Source organism: Aptenodytes patagonicus, chromosome 9 (assembly GCF_965638725.1).
Source record: "Aptenodytes patagonicus chromosome 9, bAptPat1.pri.cur, whole genome shotgun sequence".
Classification (NCBI taxonomy): Eukaryota; Metazoa; Chordata; class Aves; order Sphenisciformes; family Spheniscidae; genus Aptenodytes; species Aptenodytes patagonicus.
The window spans coordinates 11,711,744-11,730,416 of record NC_134957.1 but is presented as its reverse complement, the minus strand read 5'-3'; the positions used below and the strand labels follow the sequence as shown (position 1 = coordinate 11,730,416).

The window sequence follows — 18,673 nt, the reverse complement described above, 5'->3', positions numbered from 1 at the left end:
CCCAGTGACACCTGATATGCAAATAAACTTCAGCGTTCAGGGCTTTCTCGGCACCTAGTTTTGGGGGCGCTGGAAGCCCCCCCGGCTTTTGCCCTGGTGGGACTTTGCCGCTGCCTACAAGGCCGCTCCCTTCCCAGACCGCCTCGCAGGGGACCGCTCCGACGGGGGGGCCACAAACACTTCGCCCTCCGCCAGCGGCAAGGCCTCCCGGAGCCTGGCGGGCCGGGCCGCGCCCCGCTAAGGAGGCCGGGGCGGGGGCGCTGCAGCTCCAGCCCCGAATGAAGGCGGCCGGGGCTGGGGCGGGGTGGGGCTTGAGCCGGGGCGGGCGAGCGGAGAGGCGCGGCGCGGAGTCCCGTTAGAAGCAGCGCGGAGCCCGTGGAGAGTCCCACCGGCGCAGGAGGAGCGACCTGCCGTGCCCAGTCCGCCGGGAAGATGCCGAAAACGGTGGGTGCCGCCGACGCGGAGCGGAGCGGGGAGCCTTGCCGCGGGGGCAGCTTCCGGCGGCGGCCGAGCGGGGCTGGCGCTCGGGGCGGGTGCGCGGGGCTGGGCGGGTGTGGCGGCGCCCGGGCCTCGCGGCGGGAGAGGCCGGCGGCGCCTCGGATGCCCGTCTCGCTCGCCCGCCGGCCCGGGGAGGGGGTCTTCCCGCCTGGGCTCGCCTGCGCCCCGTCCGGGAGCGGCTGCGGCCGGCGGCGGGGCCTGGGAGGCGCCGGTGGCTGCCCCGGAGAGAGAGAGGAGGGAGTCCTGGGGAGCGCGGCGCGGGTCGGGCGGCGGGGGTGCGGCGGGCGAGAGGGCAGCTGAGCTGAGCGGAGCCGCCCGCCCCTCCATCTTGTGCTCCCGTCCGCGGCCGCTCCCTGTCCCGCCGCGGCACCCCCGCCCGAGGAGCCGGGCCGGGCGCGGGGCGGCTGCCGGGCCGGGGCCCCGTCTGGGCCGCGGCTGCCCGCTCGGGGTGGCTGGCTAACGGCGCGGCGGGGCAGCGCCCTGCGGAGGCCGCCCCTCCTCTCTAAAATGTCTGGTGGAGCGGTGCCTGCCGCCCGCCCCGCCCGCACGCGTGTGCGCCCCGGGACTCGGGGTGCGCCCAACTTGGGAAGGCGTGCTGGATGAAGCTTTCTAGAGCCTGATGGGGAATTAATTAATTCTATGGCCGTCTCTCGTGCTCTGTAAAGAGGAGAAGTTGGGGTTTTCACAACTTGTAATTAGTCAGCTTGAGTTGCTAGGGAGCCTTGTCCCAGCTTGACTCGAAGTATTTCTTGGCTGGAGAGATCTTAGTACTTCAGAAAGTCTGGTCAAGTCCGTACTTGACTCTCCTTCTCGCAGCAGGAGTTTGGTGACTAATGAGGAGCATGGGGTTTTTCCATTTAATTTCTCCTGAAGAATTGGTCCTAGCCCTTCATTGATAAAACAGGAAGGAGCAGGCTGGAAGGCTCTGGATGTTTCCTCGCTGGGAGTGATCTGAAACGGCCTAAGAACATCTAATGTTTAAGCTAAGAGTCTGTGGCTTGCATAAAGGGGGGAGGGGGGAAACGAAACCCTAAACGAAAACCCACCCTTATGCAAGTGGAAGTTGAAATGGAATCCACCCTGATTTTTTTTTTTTTACAGATAGTTTAATTTTATAACTTTAAAATAGATATTAAATGCCTGTTTGACTGACTTCTGCTTTTCCTGCTGTCTTAAATGCCAGCTCTCTGAGACAATAGCTGGATTATTTTTTTTTTAAATGTCAACATCTTAAAGGATATCAAGCTCAAGCCACTTAAAGGTTAAGACAGTATTTTCTGAAGCTTTAGAAAGGCCTTTCTTCAAACATCAGCAATGATTAGCGAAGATTTACTTCCTAAAAAAAAAAAAAAAATACAGGCAACAAGTTCAGTAAGATAAACAGAAGTAGCTCAGGTTAGGGGACTTCTGTGTAAAATGCAGTTGAGACCTTTTAGCCAGAGAGTTTACAGTTGTGATGAGTGACTTCTTTTAGTGTGAATCAGCCAAGAAATCCTGAACATGTTGCAGAGATGCTTATGAGGCAGGGTTCCCACTAACAGGCTGAATCCAAACGTTATGACACTGCACTCGCTACAAGGTGCTCATTGCAGCCTCTGTATCTGCAGACACACCCTAGGCTGGATTCACGTTCTCAGTCTGCTGCTTTCTGGTTCTGACAGAGCAGTTTTGTTTTTGGAGCTTTTAAAAACTGGAACAGATAAAGAAATGTAAGTGCTTTGCTGTGACACTGTATTGCACACCGCAGATTCCGCAGAAAGCAGTTCAAATGTTTGTGCCTGTTGAGGTACAGAGCTGCAGGCCTCCTGCTGTATCAGCGTTTGGTTTCCTGCCCCATCTGCCCTAGTTGCAGACCCAACTGAAATAATATTTTAAACATTATTTCTTGAGCTGTGGTTTGCAGGAACAGGATATGCTGGCATAACTGTGTAATCAGTTCTTCATGTGAAAGAAACATGATTACTAGTGTGCTAGCTTAAGATTTGTTAATAGCTACTTAATTAACAAAACAGTAAAATACAAGTGACTTTCCTCAATCAAGGTCAAATGTGGGTGAAACTTGAGCAGTTAGATGGAGCTATATGTGGGCTTCATCACAAAAATAAATCCATTGTGAAGAAGACAGATGGAGGAAATGTTCCAGGGACCAGTTCTGGCTGGGCAGGAAAAACATTTGTGTCTAAAGTGTTTGGTAGCTCTTATCATTCATCTCACCAAGCTTACAGAACATGCTGCTGTGTGGCTTGAGCAGCAAAACCTGTTGAGTTCTGAGTCCCTACTCCTCATTAAGCTAGGCTAAATGTTAACACATCTAGCTAGAGATTGCCATTTTGTTACATGAGATTTGCTAGAAGTGGCACTATGCTTTGGTGCACTATTAATAGGAATCCAAGATTAACTCTGGCAACCTTTGAACTAGTGGCACATGATTTGCTGTTGTGAAGTGTAATGTCTGCAGAATTGGGGGGTTTGGTTGCTGGAGGCCTTGTAGGCTACGTAGAAAGTGCATCATGGCTCGGCCAGCTAATCCTGCCATGCTCTCCACAGGAAAGCTTCACTGTTTTATCTAGTGATCTCACAGTTAAGCAACCAACTCTGGTTTATAATTTTTTTGTTTGGAAAAGTTTGCAAGATGTAAACAGCTAAAGCACACACCAAAGAGGGTATATAATTCCCCCCGCACTTTGTGTTGCAGAGGGGTGGAAGTAGTTGCGTGCTAAAATGCCTCTTGCGAGCCATTGTCAAGCTCTGAAAAGTCTCTCCCCCAGTTGTGAGAAGCCTGTTTATGGGCCATGAGTAGGCTCTGATCTCATGCTTACTGACTAGTGCACTGAGTCATTTCAGGCTGGGCAGAGCTGGAAGTTACACTCGGTTCCAAATCCTGATAGAAGTGAATGAGCTGTCATGTTGATGGCTAGTCCAAGCCCCATAGTTAATGACTTGAACTTTAGTATTACAAAAACCATCTTAGTTGGAAGAGTGGGAGGGAAAGCGACCTTTTTTTGTATCAGTCACGCCCATTTAATAGGCTGATACTTTACTGTATTTTTAGCTATTAGAAAAAGCATTTTTCTGTAGTTTCTGTATCAGGATTCATTAACTGTTTTGCCTATGAATGTACTTACTTTGTGGCTACATGAATGGATAGGCCACTGAATTTTAAACGTGAGTATCTGTTGTGTATGAGGTGTGAAATTCAACTATCCTATCACTGAGCAGTTCTGTTTTAGGTAACATAGTCTTTACTCCTTGTAGAGAAATGGGTTTAATCAGAACTAATATCACGAATACAGAAAGCTTCAAACTAAGGTATACTGAAGTTTGGACTCCTTATTGTATTAGCAGAACTAAGTGTTTCTCTCGATGTTCAGAACTAAGTCTCCAGGTTTCTAGGGCAAAGTGTTACTGCAGAGAAAATAATCTTGGACAAGCATGAAGTCTTCAGCACAAAAGAATAGTAAGATTCATAGGTCTTAGCTCTATGATGCTATTTAAGATTTTTTTAAAAAAAGTCTTTTCTGCTGTTGCCTTTTCCCTCAATACTTTCTAAAACTCAGTGTAGCAGTAGCCATTAGGGCCTTCAGGGACCCTGTCTGTAGCTTAAATTGATGGTCCTAATTCTCAGTTGGACTCCAAAGGTCCTTGAAGCATATCTCCCTTTGTTCTTTGGAACTGCATAGGTCTGGTTAGAAGAAAGGGTAACTGAGAGACTGGGGTAGGTATCGGGAGAATCCTCTGGATAATTAATTTCTTGACATGTAGCTACTTGCTACCAAATGCTGCAACAAGATGGCAGCTACCAGCAGAGTGCTATACTTGTTTGGGTGATCCTTTTTTTTTTTTCTTGTGGAATTTGTTAGAGGTCTTGAAAGCTGAGGGGGAAGGGTGGACAGTGATGGAAACCATGACTTGTAATGGATGGACACTTTTCTTTTGATGCCCTGGATTTGGATCCTGTTGTGCTATGAAGGAACACTAGAAGCATTCCAGATGCCTTCTGTCTTATCTGAGGACTAACTCTTTGGTGTTATATCTCCTCCTCTCCCTCACTCAGTATAACTTGGGAAGCTTGGCAGCACTGATCAAAGTTAGACAGGCTTTGGTGTGACATGGGTGCTAGCTTGTTAGGCAAACTCAATCCATTGTACCTTTCTTCTAACACTGTCAGATACATGGAGTTGCTGTAAAAAGGTGTGTTTGAGAGCTCTCGAAGACCTTGCTTTATGCAGAGGTCTATGTTGCCCCTGTTGGTGAATTTCAGATGACTTTGTACTTCAGAAGCAACAATAGCTAAAACATGCTGAGTGTACAGTGGAACCAGGTAAACTACTGGTCTGGTATATGATTCATTATCTGTAGCTTTATACCTACCATGGGATTTTACAAACCAGGCAAGGCCTTTACACCCTAGCTTGTATTGTATTAATCAGCTTGGTTCCTAGATTCTGCAAGAATAGCAAGGTTTTACCTCTTGTACAGATGAAGCAGTTAAGCCTGATAGTGAGCAAAAGCTTCTGTTTGGTACTTCTGGGCCTTCTATGTTAAAGTTAAACAAGGTTTAAAGAATGCCCTTGATAAACTAGCATTCACTTTGTTTTTACATACTGGTAAAATCTTGCTTCCTCTTCTTATGGTAAGCCTTGCCCCTAACTGGCAGTGTTGTGCAGAAAACATCCATTATAGTGGCTTCAGGCTGTAGTGAGCAAGAATTATTCTGAGTGTCTGATCTGAATTGGTAGTCATGATCCAGTTCTTAAAACTTGAATGTGACAGTGTTAGGCCTAAGAGTGCTTATCGTACCAGAGGTTCTAGATGATTAAATGTGTTGAGTCCTTTCTTTCATTTTTGACTTCTTGATTTGTTGCTTGAGGCAGATGAGCAAGAAGCAGGTTGGTGAGGTGCACACAATAAAAGGAGCCCAAGGAAAGCTTTAGATCTGCTTCTTCTGCTATAAGAATCCTATGGGGAAAAGAGCGCCTAATATCAGGGGTTGGTGATCGCTCACTTCTTGCAAATATCCTGTCCCCTTAACATTTACAGGCAGTACCTTTTTTGGACCTGCAAGGGGTTGCAGCACTTTCCTTGGGGTGACTCTGCCTCATCTGATTAATCGCCCCGAAGGTTAATTACAATTCTTGCTTTTCTCGTGAGGATAGTTCATAAAATGTCTTAATATGGACTCCTTTTTTTGACAGGAAATGGCATCACTGCCTCTAGAGGAAACTTGTTTCAGTTCTTTTATGTGTGATGTCTGGTCTGAAGTGAAATCCTCCTGCAGAGAGCTCACTGAAGTCCCTAGGTAGCTACATGAAAGCTGATGAACTGAAACAGAATGATTCGAATACCTTCTGTCTTTGCTTCTTGTGAAGCTGGGTGTGCAGGGGGAACAGGACCCTTCCTGAGTTGCTGGGCTCTGCATGTCCTTGCTGATACACTTCTCACAGAGAAACTCCTCTGGAAGAGGTAGCTCTGGCCCTGCTCCAGGTTATAAAGGAAACTGACTAAAAGCTTCCTCTAGCTACGTCATCTCCTGGACTCTTTCCTGGCTTGGTGCAGCTCAAACAACCTTATTTGGCTGACTTTTTTCTTTTTTTTTTTTTCTTCCCCTTCTGTGCAGCGAGAGGGCCTCCCTGAATTTGCACAATAAAGCTGTTATCTGTGCTTAATCGCTGTTCTGAGGACTACAATGGGGTCTGCTTGAAAAAGAGTTCCAAGATCTCAACACTAACTCCTCCCCCCCCCCCCCCTTGTTTGTCTGTCTGCTAAATGATTATATTAGAAATCAATATCACCCTGCGAGGAGTCTCTCTGCTGTTGCAGACACACTATTGGAAAAGAGGAAATCCATCCCTGCCCAGGAATAATCCAGGGCAATTAACTGATGTAAATTAAGAGCACTAGTAAGCAGCCAGTTAATTGCTTGCTTTTCCCTAGGGGTGTTTGGGAACAGCAGGAATTTGCATAGTGCAGCCAATAATACTGCATCAAAGGAGTTTGTTTTTATCCCATCAGAAACTTCTAAAGCAGGCTGAAGTCTCTAGATTCATGGAAGGCTACTCTTTTGGGCAAACCGCTTTGTAACACTTATATGGCTGTTTCTAGGTGGAGCATTCAAGTGTTTTGGAAGTTGTGGGCATAAACCCCACCCTTCTTACTCCAGTAGCTAATGCTGACTCTTACTGTAATGTTTGAAAGATTGTGCAGCAAATACTTGGCAGGGATATAGGAAGAGACAGTCACTGGCAGGCTTGGTGGTTATAAAACCACAGGATCAGCTGCAACTGTTTCGAAGTTTAAAACCTGAAATTGCTGAGGTTTGGGCCTTATATTGACAAAAAACAATTATGGCTGCAGCAACTGTGGATACCTAGGTAGGTGATCTAGTGCTGCTTCCTTCCTGTGCAGCTATGAAAGGATATCTTTCTTACTTGTATGAACGTGTGATCCTCCAGTGGAGTGCTGGGGCAGTCAGAAATTCCTGGCCTTTGTATAGCAGCTTGTTGAACTTGTATTAAATGGGGAGAAAACACTCTTTGAAGAGGTTTTCAATGGTATGACTCCTGCAAAATGCTTTTTCCTAGTTGTTCCAACAACTCTGAAGCTATGGTTGTTCTGAGGAACCAGTTCAAAAATACAGTCTTTGGATGAAGGAATGATGTTGGGTTCTCATCTCATTCCCAGGCTAAGAAATAGGAGCATTTGACCATGCTAGGTTTCTCTCCTTTGGCCATTGCTGGTTGATGAATAGCTACAGACAAAGGCACAGGGGTACCCCTAAAGGAGGAATGAATGAAAAAGCTCCGAATCTGATCCACTCTGTAGAGAAATATGCAATGAGGCAAGAATGAGATGACAGACTAGGAGGGGGAAGAGACAGACTCCTTTCTCTGCCAGCAGTGATTCTGTGTAGAGAAAAATGAAATCTTAAAGAGATCAGAAAGAGGATAACTGAAGTAGTCAATAAGAATGACATGGTATGGCATGGTCCAGACTGATCTATACTCTTGTAAGTTTCTAGCACTATTGGTCAACTTGTTTGTTTTGTAGAGGAAGGCTACTCAGGAGAACAGACTTCACTGTACTGGAGTGTGAATACTGTAAAACCTCTTTTTTTTTTTTTTTTTTCTTTTGGCGGGAGGGGGTTAAGTTGATGTCAGAATCTTGTGCGCAGCATTTTGGAGAACTGCTATTCTGAGATTGTATGCCCTCCTATGTTCTCCAGGTATTTTCTTTTTAAAGCAAAACTGATGACTTCCTGCAGCCATGAGCCATTCTTGTCTGTCTGTGTATCACTGATTTGTCCTCTTCTCCTTAGTAAGCCCTTATGACTCACAACCTTTTTTCTCACTGGATTGGGAGACCTAGTTATGGTGGGGAAGTGACTAAGTACAGGAAAAATCTGCCATTGCAGTCTGATCAATCACTTAGTCGCACCATTTAATAAATGTATTTGGTTTTATGTAACACAGGCTAATAAAGCATGGAATTCTGGGCTAAATCTTTCCTTGCCATAGCTTTTAAATGGTACTGAACTTGACTCTCCAGTATTAATTCTGTGCTTGGTTACAGTGCAAAAAATGAGCTGCCAGACAAATTATTAGGGTGAAGTGTCAGGGCTCTCAACATCCCCCATCCCCCAGAGGTGTGGCTTTTTGTTTGTAATGTCTCTAAGAATAATAAGGCATAACTTTTTTTTACCCTCTGAATATGCTGTTCTGGAATAGTGAATTAAAAAAATATAGCTATTTCCTCAATATACTAAATGTCTTTTCAGGCTGGGTGGACAAGAGGGTTCTGGTTGTGTGGTTTTTTGGTTTTTTTTCCTTCCTCTATTAAAATCCAGAACTTGGTATCATCCTAAAATGATTGTAATCCACAGGACTTGCAGGATGGCAGCAAATGGCTCTGAAGGCACTCTGTAAGGAAGTAAGACAGTTCCACTGCTGACAAATTCAAGCAATATCAAGTTGCCCAATAAAAAAGTGGTGATAGAAAACCCACACAATAGTTTGTGGTCCAGTACATGCTTTTATATGAAAGCCATCCTATTAGCATGACAACTTGCTGGCAACCTTGGAGTTCTAGTTAGAAATGATAGAGAAGGAGGGATTTGTACATATGTATTAAAAGTAAGGGTTTACTTACTGATCCATTAAGCAGACACTTTAATGAATGAGTGACCTGTTCATATGCAAGTTAGCAAGAGGCATATGGCATAGAAGTCTTTATATAGACATCTTTAGAAAAGCTTCCTCCCTGTGTGCGAGAGGTGGTTCTTGCAGAAGTTGACCAATGGTGTATCTGTGCAGGAGCACCAGTTCTTAGTCAGTTTTCCAGATACTTTTTTTTTTTTTAGTTAGCAAAGTAATGCTGATCGTTGGTCAAGAAAGGGTCAGCAAATCAAAATTTTTCATAAAAGGGTAATAATAAATATGCTTAATATTTATTTCAATTGTATGAAGATGTTATAAATTGAACTTAAGCTAAAAGAAAACTTCCACTCATCCTTCCCTTCCCCTTATTTTAAATGAGAATTTTCATCTGTCAACATGTTGGATACTGGAGGCATGGATATAGTTTCAGATATGCTTACTTATATTCTTGGTGACTTTCTTCTTGCTTTCATATTGTATCTTGGACATACAACTTAAAGGTTGTTTAAAGTAATTTTCTAAAGGTGGAAACTGGAAAGTTAAAGGTTCTTAGTGAACTTGGTTTCTGTAGCTTCCTTGAAAGGAGATAGTGTTTTTCTGTCTTAGGATGGGTAAGAGCTTCTAACTTTTGAGGGATTTTGTCCTGTAATGAAACTATGTTCTGTTCAACATGCCTGCAATATACAAATAGTGTTTTTTATCTTTTTGTTGGGCTCTAAAAGAAATAGATAGGACTGTCCATCACAACTTCCACTTAGAATAGAATAGTTCAGTTGGAAGGGACCTACAACGATTAGTCCAACTGCCTGACCAATTCAGGGCTGACCAAAAGTTAAAGCATGTTATTAAGGGCACTGTCCAAATGCCTCTTAAACACTGACAGGCTTCAGGCATCGACCACCTCTCCAGGAAGCCTGTTCCAGTGTTTGAGCACCCTCTGTGTAAAGAAATGCTTCCTCATGTCCTGTCTAAACCTCCCCTGACGCAGCTTTGAACCATTCCCAAGCGTCCTGTCCCTGGATCCCAGGGAGAGGAGCTCAGCACCTCCCTCTCCATGTCCCCTCCTCAGGAAGCTGTGGAGAGCAACGAGGTCACCTCTCAGCCACCTTCTCTCCAAACTAGACAAATCCGTAGTCCTCAGCTGCTCCTCAAGAGGACATGCCTTCCAGTCCTGTCACCAGCTTTGTTGCCCTCCTCTGGATGCGTTCAAGCACCTTAACGTTCTTGAATGGTGGGGCCACACCAATGCTAAATACAGTGGGATAATCCCCTCTCTTCACCAGCTGGTTTTGCTGTGTTTGATGCACCCCAGGATGCGGTTTGCCCTCTTGGCTGCCAGGGCACACTGCTGGCTCCTATTGAGCCTGCTGCTGACCAGCACCCCCAGATCCCTTTCTGCAGGGTTGCTCTCCAGCCACTTCTCTCCCAGTTTGGACTTGTGCCTAGCATTACTCCGTCCCAGGTGCAGAATCCAGCACTTGTTCTTGTTAAATTTCATGCCGTTGATGACGGCCCAATGCTCCAATCTGTCTAGATCCCTCTGCAAGGCCTCTTGGCCCTGGAGAGCCAACAGCACCTCCCAGTTTGGTATCATCAGCAAACTCGCTAATGGTGCATTCAACTTGTGCATCCAGATCATTGATAAAAATATTGAACGGAACTGGCCCTAGAATTGAGCCCTGAGGAACACCGCTGGTGAGTGGTTGCCAGCCATATGTAGCCCCATTCACTGCAGCCCTTTGAGCCCTGCCATCCAGCCAGTTCTTCACTCAGCGCACCGTGAACCTGCTCATCTCAGTTGGACAGCTGGTCCAGAAGGATGCTGTGAGGGACAGTATCAAAAGCCTTACTAAAATCTGGAAAAACTACATCTGCTGCCTTCCCTTCATTCATTAGGTGGGTGACCTGATCATAGGAGGGTATCAAATTAGTTAGGACTTTCCCTTTGTGAAACCATGTTGACTGTACCTGATGATTGCATTGTCCTTTAAATGCCTTTCAATAGTGCCCAGTTACTTGGTTAATCTAGTTAATATCTGACCACAAAAACAGATCATCTAGTAACTATATGTCAAGAAAGCAAAATTGCCTGGAAAGCTGGATGGGTTGAAAGAAACTTGCTTGTATTGTAGCTTATAATGCAGCTGAGACAATAGAATACTCGGTGTCTAAGCAACAACAACGTGCAAAATCGTGACACAGTTTGGTTTGGGGTGTGTGGTTTGTGTGTGTGTGGTGGTGTGTTGTTTTTTCTTAAAAAAAAAAAAAAAACCAAAACCAAACCCGAAGTTGTCTTTTAGGGATGATACTAGGTTATATTACTCATTATATTCGTATGTTCCACTAAGTTTTGTTTGACAGCATTCATTAATGGAGACACTGCACAGCATGCATAAGAAAGGTGTTGCTTTTCTAGTTTACCGTTTGTAACTACTATATGTTACATACCAAATGTTAAGATAACTCTGTGAGATGAGATCAAAAGCTTAAGCATCAATAACTATTTTGCCAACATTTGGTTACTTCATTTGCCCCTACATATATCTATATATTAAGGAAACTTAAAATCACTTTTGAAAAAATGAAGTTAACCAGTCCACTTGTTTTATTGGGTAGATAATGAGAACTCTAGCTGAGATGTATTGAATCCAGTGTCTGGCTGTATTCAGTGCTCTGTGGCTACACTTATCCTCGGTGAAAAATCAGGATCTGAGCTTACCTCAAGCTGAGAAACCTTTCTTCTATTTCTGAAAAAGTGCTGTGTGAGCAACTGGATTTTTGTTGCGGTATCTGTATTTTTCACCAAGGAGCACTCAACATGTGAATTTGTTTGCATTGATGAAATATAGGAAGCAGAGAGCAGTAGAATTATTATGTTCTAGGCAATATCCACAATCTCCTAGAGAACCAGAAGCTGCTGTATGAATGAACTGTTACACATGACTGCTCATTTTGTGAGCTGCCTCAAACTGCAAGGTTACTAGTAGCTTGAATAACGGGGTCAGAAAAGGCTAGTATTACTTATAATACCTGAAAGCTCCGAGTCCATGGTTGGACAGGTGGTAGGCTTTGAGAGCATTCTTATTCAGCACCATAAAACGCTTTATTACTAAACCAAGAAAATACTTGAATAAGCAATGTGTCTTAGTCCTCTAGCCTGCAGCTCCATTTTGCTGCCTTTGTTGTGGGAGCTGGGCTTTAACTTATTCTTTCCTGGAATACTGAGATGACATGCTTTCCTTGCTGCTGTAACATTAGTCCTTTGTTCCAAAAAGCAAGCAAGGAGCTTCTGTTACCTGAACTTGGTGTTCAAAAAAAATCCTGCTGATGAAATCTTTTTTTTTTTTTTTTGGCTTAAAACACTAAACTGCACCTCAAACTGATGGTATTCTGACCCAGCCTTGACAAACTGGGAAGCAGTAAGTTCCTGAAGACTCAGAATTTTCTTACTCTTCTTTTAATGACTTGCTGTTGCAAGTGTGTTAGGCTACATGAAATCTATATACACTAAAGTCTTTTGCACTATGTTGTGGTGACAGCCATACATGCGGAAGCGAGTTAAAGCTCAAAAACCTGCAGTGTGTGTTTTTTTTTTTTTTTGCTTTATCTTGCTCTGTGGTTTGTTACTAACATCTCAAGTTGAAGGTTGACTGCAAGCTGCAGTGCAATGTATTATGCTCATTTTGAACACCCCTTTGCAGAATAGCATAGAGATCTTTTTTGAATGAGGATACATGTCAGCATCTTCAGCTGTAAGAACATATCACTGTAGTGTCTGTCTTGAATCTCTCTATCAAAAGATAGAGCAAATAGAAAGACTAAGTAACTTCCAAATTGCCGAAAGATCAGAGTAATCAACTGAAGATGAGATGTCCTGAACAATACTTGCTTGAGCATCATACACAGGAAATGCAATGCTCTGTTTGTTCTGACAAATGCTAAATAACCAAGTGGAAATCTGACAGAAGGCTGTCCTGCTTCTCCTTTGCTGCTTCAGTTCTGACAAATTTAATATATAGGCTTTGTTGCTTGCTCTGTACTTCGTTCACCTCTGTGCAAAGTCTCGTCTGCCACTAAGCACCAAATGTAGCTCAGTCAGAGAAGGTGGCCAGCCACTTCCATAGCTAAGTTTTGAAAGTGTCATTCGTACTGCAAAAAAAGCTGGTTGGTGGGTGTCTCTTCTTTTTATGTAGAACCCCTCAAATTCCTACAAGGTATTTCAAATTTAAGATTCACTGCATCATAGCTTGCTTCTCAGTAAGCTGGTTCCCTCAGTTTGGAGGAGGGGTGCATGTTATGTGACTCTTTCCTTTGTATCTTGGGACTGTGTGCTGAATTACTCTGTCCTTTCAAGTTTTTCTTTCTCTCTTTGCAAATGAGTGTGCAAATGCTTTGGTCTCAGAAAAGTTTGGCATAGAGGACTTTCCAGTGAAATGCTTTTACAATATTCTAATGACATCTTTGATTTGGCAGTGTCTGGAAGGATTTGAAAATAATTTGGATCTGAGGGGATTCAGACGGTCTTGTAAACCAAGTGATTTCATTGGTCTGCCATTCCCTTAGGGAAAGATGGGTTATTAGATGCATTAATGTGGATCTATCTGTTTTCACAACAAGCCTGAGCAAGAGTAGTTAGCTGCTCTTGCTGCTCCTAGCGTTCTGGAGATGTACGGTTGGGGGTGAGGTATCTGCATGCAGGAACGCTGAAGGAGCCCCAGGCCTTGATCAAAGTTGAATTAATGCCTGCAAATCCTATGCTGCCGTTCCTTAGCATACGGAAAAAAACCCTGGAAAAAAAAAACAACCCAAAAAACAAAACCAGAAAGCAACCCTACACAGCAGGTCTGAATAAGAGCTAAGCTCTCAAGTTGACTTATGAATGCTCCTTGCAGAAGGTTGCTTTGCAGACTAACCCTGACTCTGGTTAGTCTAGTAAGTTTTCCTGTTTGCTTTTGTAAGTTACATTTGCATGTATGTTGACTTACACAGGAGATGTACTCAGCATCTGGCTATTTCTCTTCCTACTACTCAATTGTGTTTCTCAGTTTTGACCTCCAGCTTCAGAAAGACCACTAACAGTTTGGCATATCTGTATGTTTGGCTGCATAAAGATAGTCCATAACCTCTCTGTAGAGGAAGTTTAAAGGATCTAAATATTGAAACTGAAAATCATGTAAGGAAATAGCTCCTGCCCACTTGATACAAGAAGTCAGTTTCTGTCATGAGCATTATAAATGTTTAAGCTAGGGTAGCTCCCCAACAGCCTCTGAGGTCTTGTAAAATTATTGAAAAAAGTGAAGCTGGGAGAGAACCCTAGAAGTCATCTGATCCAACCCCATGCTCAGAGCAAGGCCAATTTCAAAGTTGGATCATTTTCTAAGTTAGATTGGATTGTTCAGGGTCTTGTTTTTGTTACACTGGGACAATAGTTCTTGACAAAGATAACTTGGAAAGTACTGGAACTTGCGAAGTATTGTGTAGGTGCCTGGAAGTTCTTAACCTCATCTTCTGGAGTGCAGAGGCATGGAGAAAGTAAGAGCTAGTCAGGTATAATGATTAAAAACTATCAAAAGCAAACCCTTTTTTAAGGAACACAATATAAGCCGAGTTACTTGTGAGTACAGCTGTCTTATCTGTTGTGTTTGCTGGTACAGTTGATCTATGCAGGGTGCCTCTGCTTATGTCCGGGCAGTATTCTAAAAACACTTTCCCACACAAAGCTAGCATAGGCCAGAAGATGATGTTAAGCTGCAAGAGTCCTGAGGCAGTATGTTACTGATGCATTTGATAGTTGCTTCTTAGCAATGCTTATAGCACTGTTTCAGAACACGCAGCCCTGTAGCAAACTGGGAATAGCTTGACTCTGTAGCAGTCACTGGAAGTCTAAGGCTTTATTCTGTTCTTTAAATTATGACTCTGTCTCTCGGTAAAACTGCAGAGATAGCTACAGCCTTTAACTCAAGTCCACCAGGTATGAATTACGTTCAGGTAGCTGTAACTTTTTTTTTTAATAGACTTTGTGAGAACTCCCTGAAAGGTTAAAGAAGAAATATTCTGGAGTAGAAGGGGTAATTAAGTGTTTTCTTATATTTAAAAAAAAAAAAAAGTGTTGTCTTTTTTTCTTTCAGTTTAGTCAGGCCTTCTGTGAAAGGCTATATGATGCAGAATGTTATTTATTTTTTGCATCTGAAACAGCCTAAGTGATACCTTCTACTATGGCTGGTTTTTGACTGCTTGGTCTCATGGTGTCTGCCTGATCTATAGAATATCCAACTATCATCTACCCTTAATTCTGTACATTGTAAGCGTGGTATGTGATGGACCTGTATTTAAAAGGAAGACTTGTTACTTGACCACTGGGATTCCTGGGCATTTAGCAATGTCTTCATGCATGCATCTAGGTCTCAAGTGATAACTGAAGTTTATCAGGCATTCTTTTCAAATAGCCCAATTTCAAGAGGTGTATGAGTGTGAACTCGAGAGTGTGCATTTAATTGCAGCCTTTAATGAACTAGATCGACTTGGTTGCATGTTTGAGAGCTTTGATGGTTTGCTGTCACTGTGAGGTTTTGCTCCCATCTGTATGCCTCAGTTAGTCCAACTCAATAGCGCATCAGTTCTGTTCTGCTAGCTCAGCAGAAAGCTGGGTTAATGGCATGTGCACATGTGGCTTGATGAGTGATAAACCTCACCAAGGGGTTGTGTATCAGAGCTACTGCAAAGGATAAAGCAGGAGTGCCTGGGAGTGAGGAATAAGAAGTGGTTCAATAGCTTGGCCCATCTTGTCCAATTGTACTCAAAAAGCCATCTTACCCTTCCCTCTTCCTGTAATCTGTGCCAGTAGCAGTGCCCCTGTGTAAATGTAGTGAATTGGACCAATTAAATGGTTCTGCTGGAAAATTTAACTGAGTTATTCTCAGTCTGATTCATTCTTTGGTCCTGCTTGTGGCGTAGTCATGGAGTGCTAATAAGAACCCAAAGAAGGCAGTGGGAGAGTGCAGGCTGTTTGGGATGGTTTGCTGTGGTGGTGGGACCACACCCTGCATGCGCTGGCACTGCTCTCTGCGGCTCCCTGAGCAGCTCTGCGCCCATTTGGGAGCCCTTTGGGACACGCGGTTCTGTGTATCTTGGTGTTGTAGCTACTCTCCTCTATATTAGGAAAGCTCAAGTGCTTGAACTAGATGGAGCTTAAAGTAACAAAAGGTACTTCAGCAATCACAAGCTGGTCTTTTATAAACTATGTACAGTCCCAATAGAGCTATTAAAAACCTAAAATAGGTTGGTGGCGAGGGAAGCAAATGTGGGTGGGGAAACTGAATATTAAAAAGAAGCATAGAACTGAGCCATTTCAGGGAAATCCTGCATTTTAGGGAACCATGACCTAAATAGGTATGAAAAGGCAGACAGCCTAAATGAGACCCTGTACTGAAAGGAAGTTGCAGGATTTGTCTAGCACACTGGAAATGATAAAACTGAAAATCACAGGATGATGAAACAGCTTTACCTCACACTTGACTGTGCCTGCAGTTAAATTTGGAGGGATGGCTCATAGTCTGGGCAGTCAGATCCCACAGTAAGGCTGTGTTCTAGCTCCTAGAAGTCTGGCTATTGTTCAGATATTCAGTGAGTGCTGTGAGCTGGCCAAGAACTTGGTGTGCCACACCCAGGCAGTGCTTTGGATGTCTGAAACAGGCAACCCTGTGTTCAGCTGCCCCTCTCATTACCAGTGAGCTGAAATGCTAGGTGTCTCTTGGTTGAAGAACAGAGAAGCATGTGAAACAGATAAGCACCCTTCTGACTTGTTCATCCAAACACTAGAATCCTTTGGAAGGAGGAGCTTAGTCACAGCAGTTATTTTCATGCTGTCTTCCCTGTGGAAAGTTTCTTGAATGAGAAGCAGAGCGTCTGAGCATAGCTTTTTTTTTATTTGCCCTCAATTCCAAGTTACCGCTAAAACAATTCTTAACCACAGGTGAATTTAGAGACCTTTACGTAGGGAATGAATATTTAGTCTATTAGCTCATGAACCTCAAGTACTTACTGTACATGTGGTGCCTCTATGCAGCTCACACTTGTGTTGTTAGCATCCTGTCTTGATCGTGTTGTTAGCATCCTGTCTTGATCTTGTTTTGAGCCCCTTCCAGCAAAATAGCTGTTTGTAATTTTGGCAGACATCCACTGGATGCTAGGTTTGGAAAGCTTATTGGCTGTCTGGAAGTGCATCTTGGCTACCAGGCTTGTCTGCTTAACCCCTTGAACTGGGTCTTTGCAGCTGTTAAACAGTACTGGGAAATCCCCTGCCTTTGGAATGAAGCTTGGGAGGGCAGAACTAGACTAAGGCAAGTTTAGGGGTGGGGGGAAAAGCTGCCCTCTAGGAGTCTTCTCAGAAGACTGTTTTGCTGGTTAAGTTACTGCAGGAGCAGCCAGGATCATAACACTAGTGTGCGGTGTACAATTTAAGGGGTGGGGGGGCACAAAATACTTGTTTGTAACCTGTGAATAGGATTGCCTAGGAGGGGCACACAGTAGCTGTGAGGAATGTCACCCATACCACTGCTGGCATTTCAGACACACCCACTGCCCTGCTGACTGCCTTTAAGTTGAAGAGCTTTAGCTAGGGATGTGGTTAAGCTCAGACATGTGAAGTACAACTGCCAACCCTACTATTAGGGTGCAGAGGCCATAATAGCATATACTATTTCTCCAGAGAATAGCACCTTCTAACAGGCACAAAACAAATGGGTATTTACAAAACAAAAAAACCCAAAACAAAACCCAAAGCTACCCGGGGTGTAGAAGTTGAATGATGGTAACTGCATATGGCTAGATTTTGCTCTGAGTTTCACCTCCTGATCCAGATGTTGTGGAAGAGGGCTCAGGGTTTTTCCCCATGATTTTTTTTTTAATTCCCTTCTGGGTTTTGACTAGTAAAGGATGTTCTCTGGGTAGCTCAAAGAACAGGTACAAATATAGTTATTCTGATGGTCTCTTCAAACTAGCTCTAAAGAAATAGCAAACGGCAATGTTAATGGCTTGGAACAGCTACAGGAAAGCGAAGGGAGGTGCATAAGGAGTCTATTTATGAGAAAGGAAATGGCAAAAATAGAGGAATTGATCCATTGCACAAAGTTGTGAGTAAGTTGTGTAATAAGTGGCATACAAGTATCTGGACTTGACTGTAAATGTGGGGATCCACCCATGGATTCTTTTACTAGCTTAGTATTCTCATCTTGCAACTCCTTTTGTCAAACTGAAACTTGTTTGCCCTCTGGACAGGGTGGCAAGCTGCTAGGAGCCATGGTGTTGAAACACCACTGGTAGGATGTGACTACTTACTATCTGCTTGGTTGAAAAGGAGGGAATTATATTCAAGTAGCTTTAACTTGGAAACATGTCAGTAATGATTTCGGAAGCCATGCTGTGTAGGGGGCAGGGGAATTCCCTGTCTTTTGTTTTTTATTGTTTTGAATGAATAACTTTGTAGTAATCTTCCTATAGAATAGAATTTTTATTCCTGAAAAAGTTGCCTGTCCAAATCAGATCACTAATTAAATTGGGTAAATGATGCCTCCAGAGTTCTAAAATGCTGAGTTCTCCAACCTATTAAGAAGCATTGGCATAGCCCTGGCTTTGCATGACTCTGCATTCTTCCATTTAGTGTGTGCTTGCTAGTACCAATCAAAGATGACAGCTCTGGACCTTTCAAACATTGATTATGAGAAAACTGAAAAGTTGGGGCAGGGTAGGTGAGTGAAGGCCTCTAAAGTAAGGCAACTGCAAACGTCAGTCCCTTTGCATAAGAATTAGGCTTTTTTTGAAGCCCTCTTGTGAGCTCTGTGAATGTGGTTTGCGGGAGACCATTTTTTTTAGAGAGACTGTCCTTGGGGGTAATAAATCTGATTCTTCACTGCTTAAGGAAAAAAAAGAAGCTTTAGTTTGTATAAGGATGCCTGAAGCAGACTCCCTGATTAGATATGAGTAACTGATCTCTGGACTGATGGACATGTCCTGCAAGGAGGATT

The 18,673-nt window shown here is 43.7% G+C and overlaps 1 protein-coding gene across 1 annotated transcript in view; it reads left to right on the top strand.

Moving 5' to 3' along the window:
• Nucleotides 1–331: 331 nt before the first annotated feature.
• The window catches only part of MSN (moesin), a 45,167-nt gene continuing 26,825 nt past the window's right edge, over nucleotides 332–18,673 (top strand). The window contains exon 1 of the mRNA XM_076347130.1: nucleotides 332–444. Coding sequence (XP_076203245.1) covers nucleotides 433–444 — 12 coding nt within the window. The 5' untranslated portion in view covers nucleotides 332–432. The remainder of the gene's footprint in view (nucleotides 445–18,673) is intronic.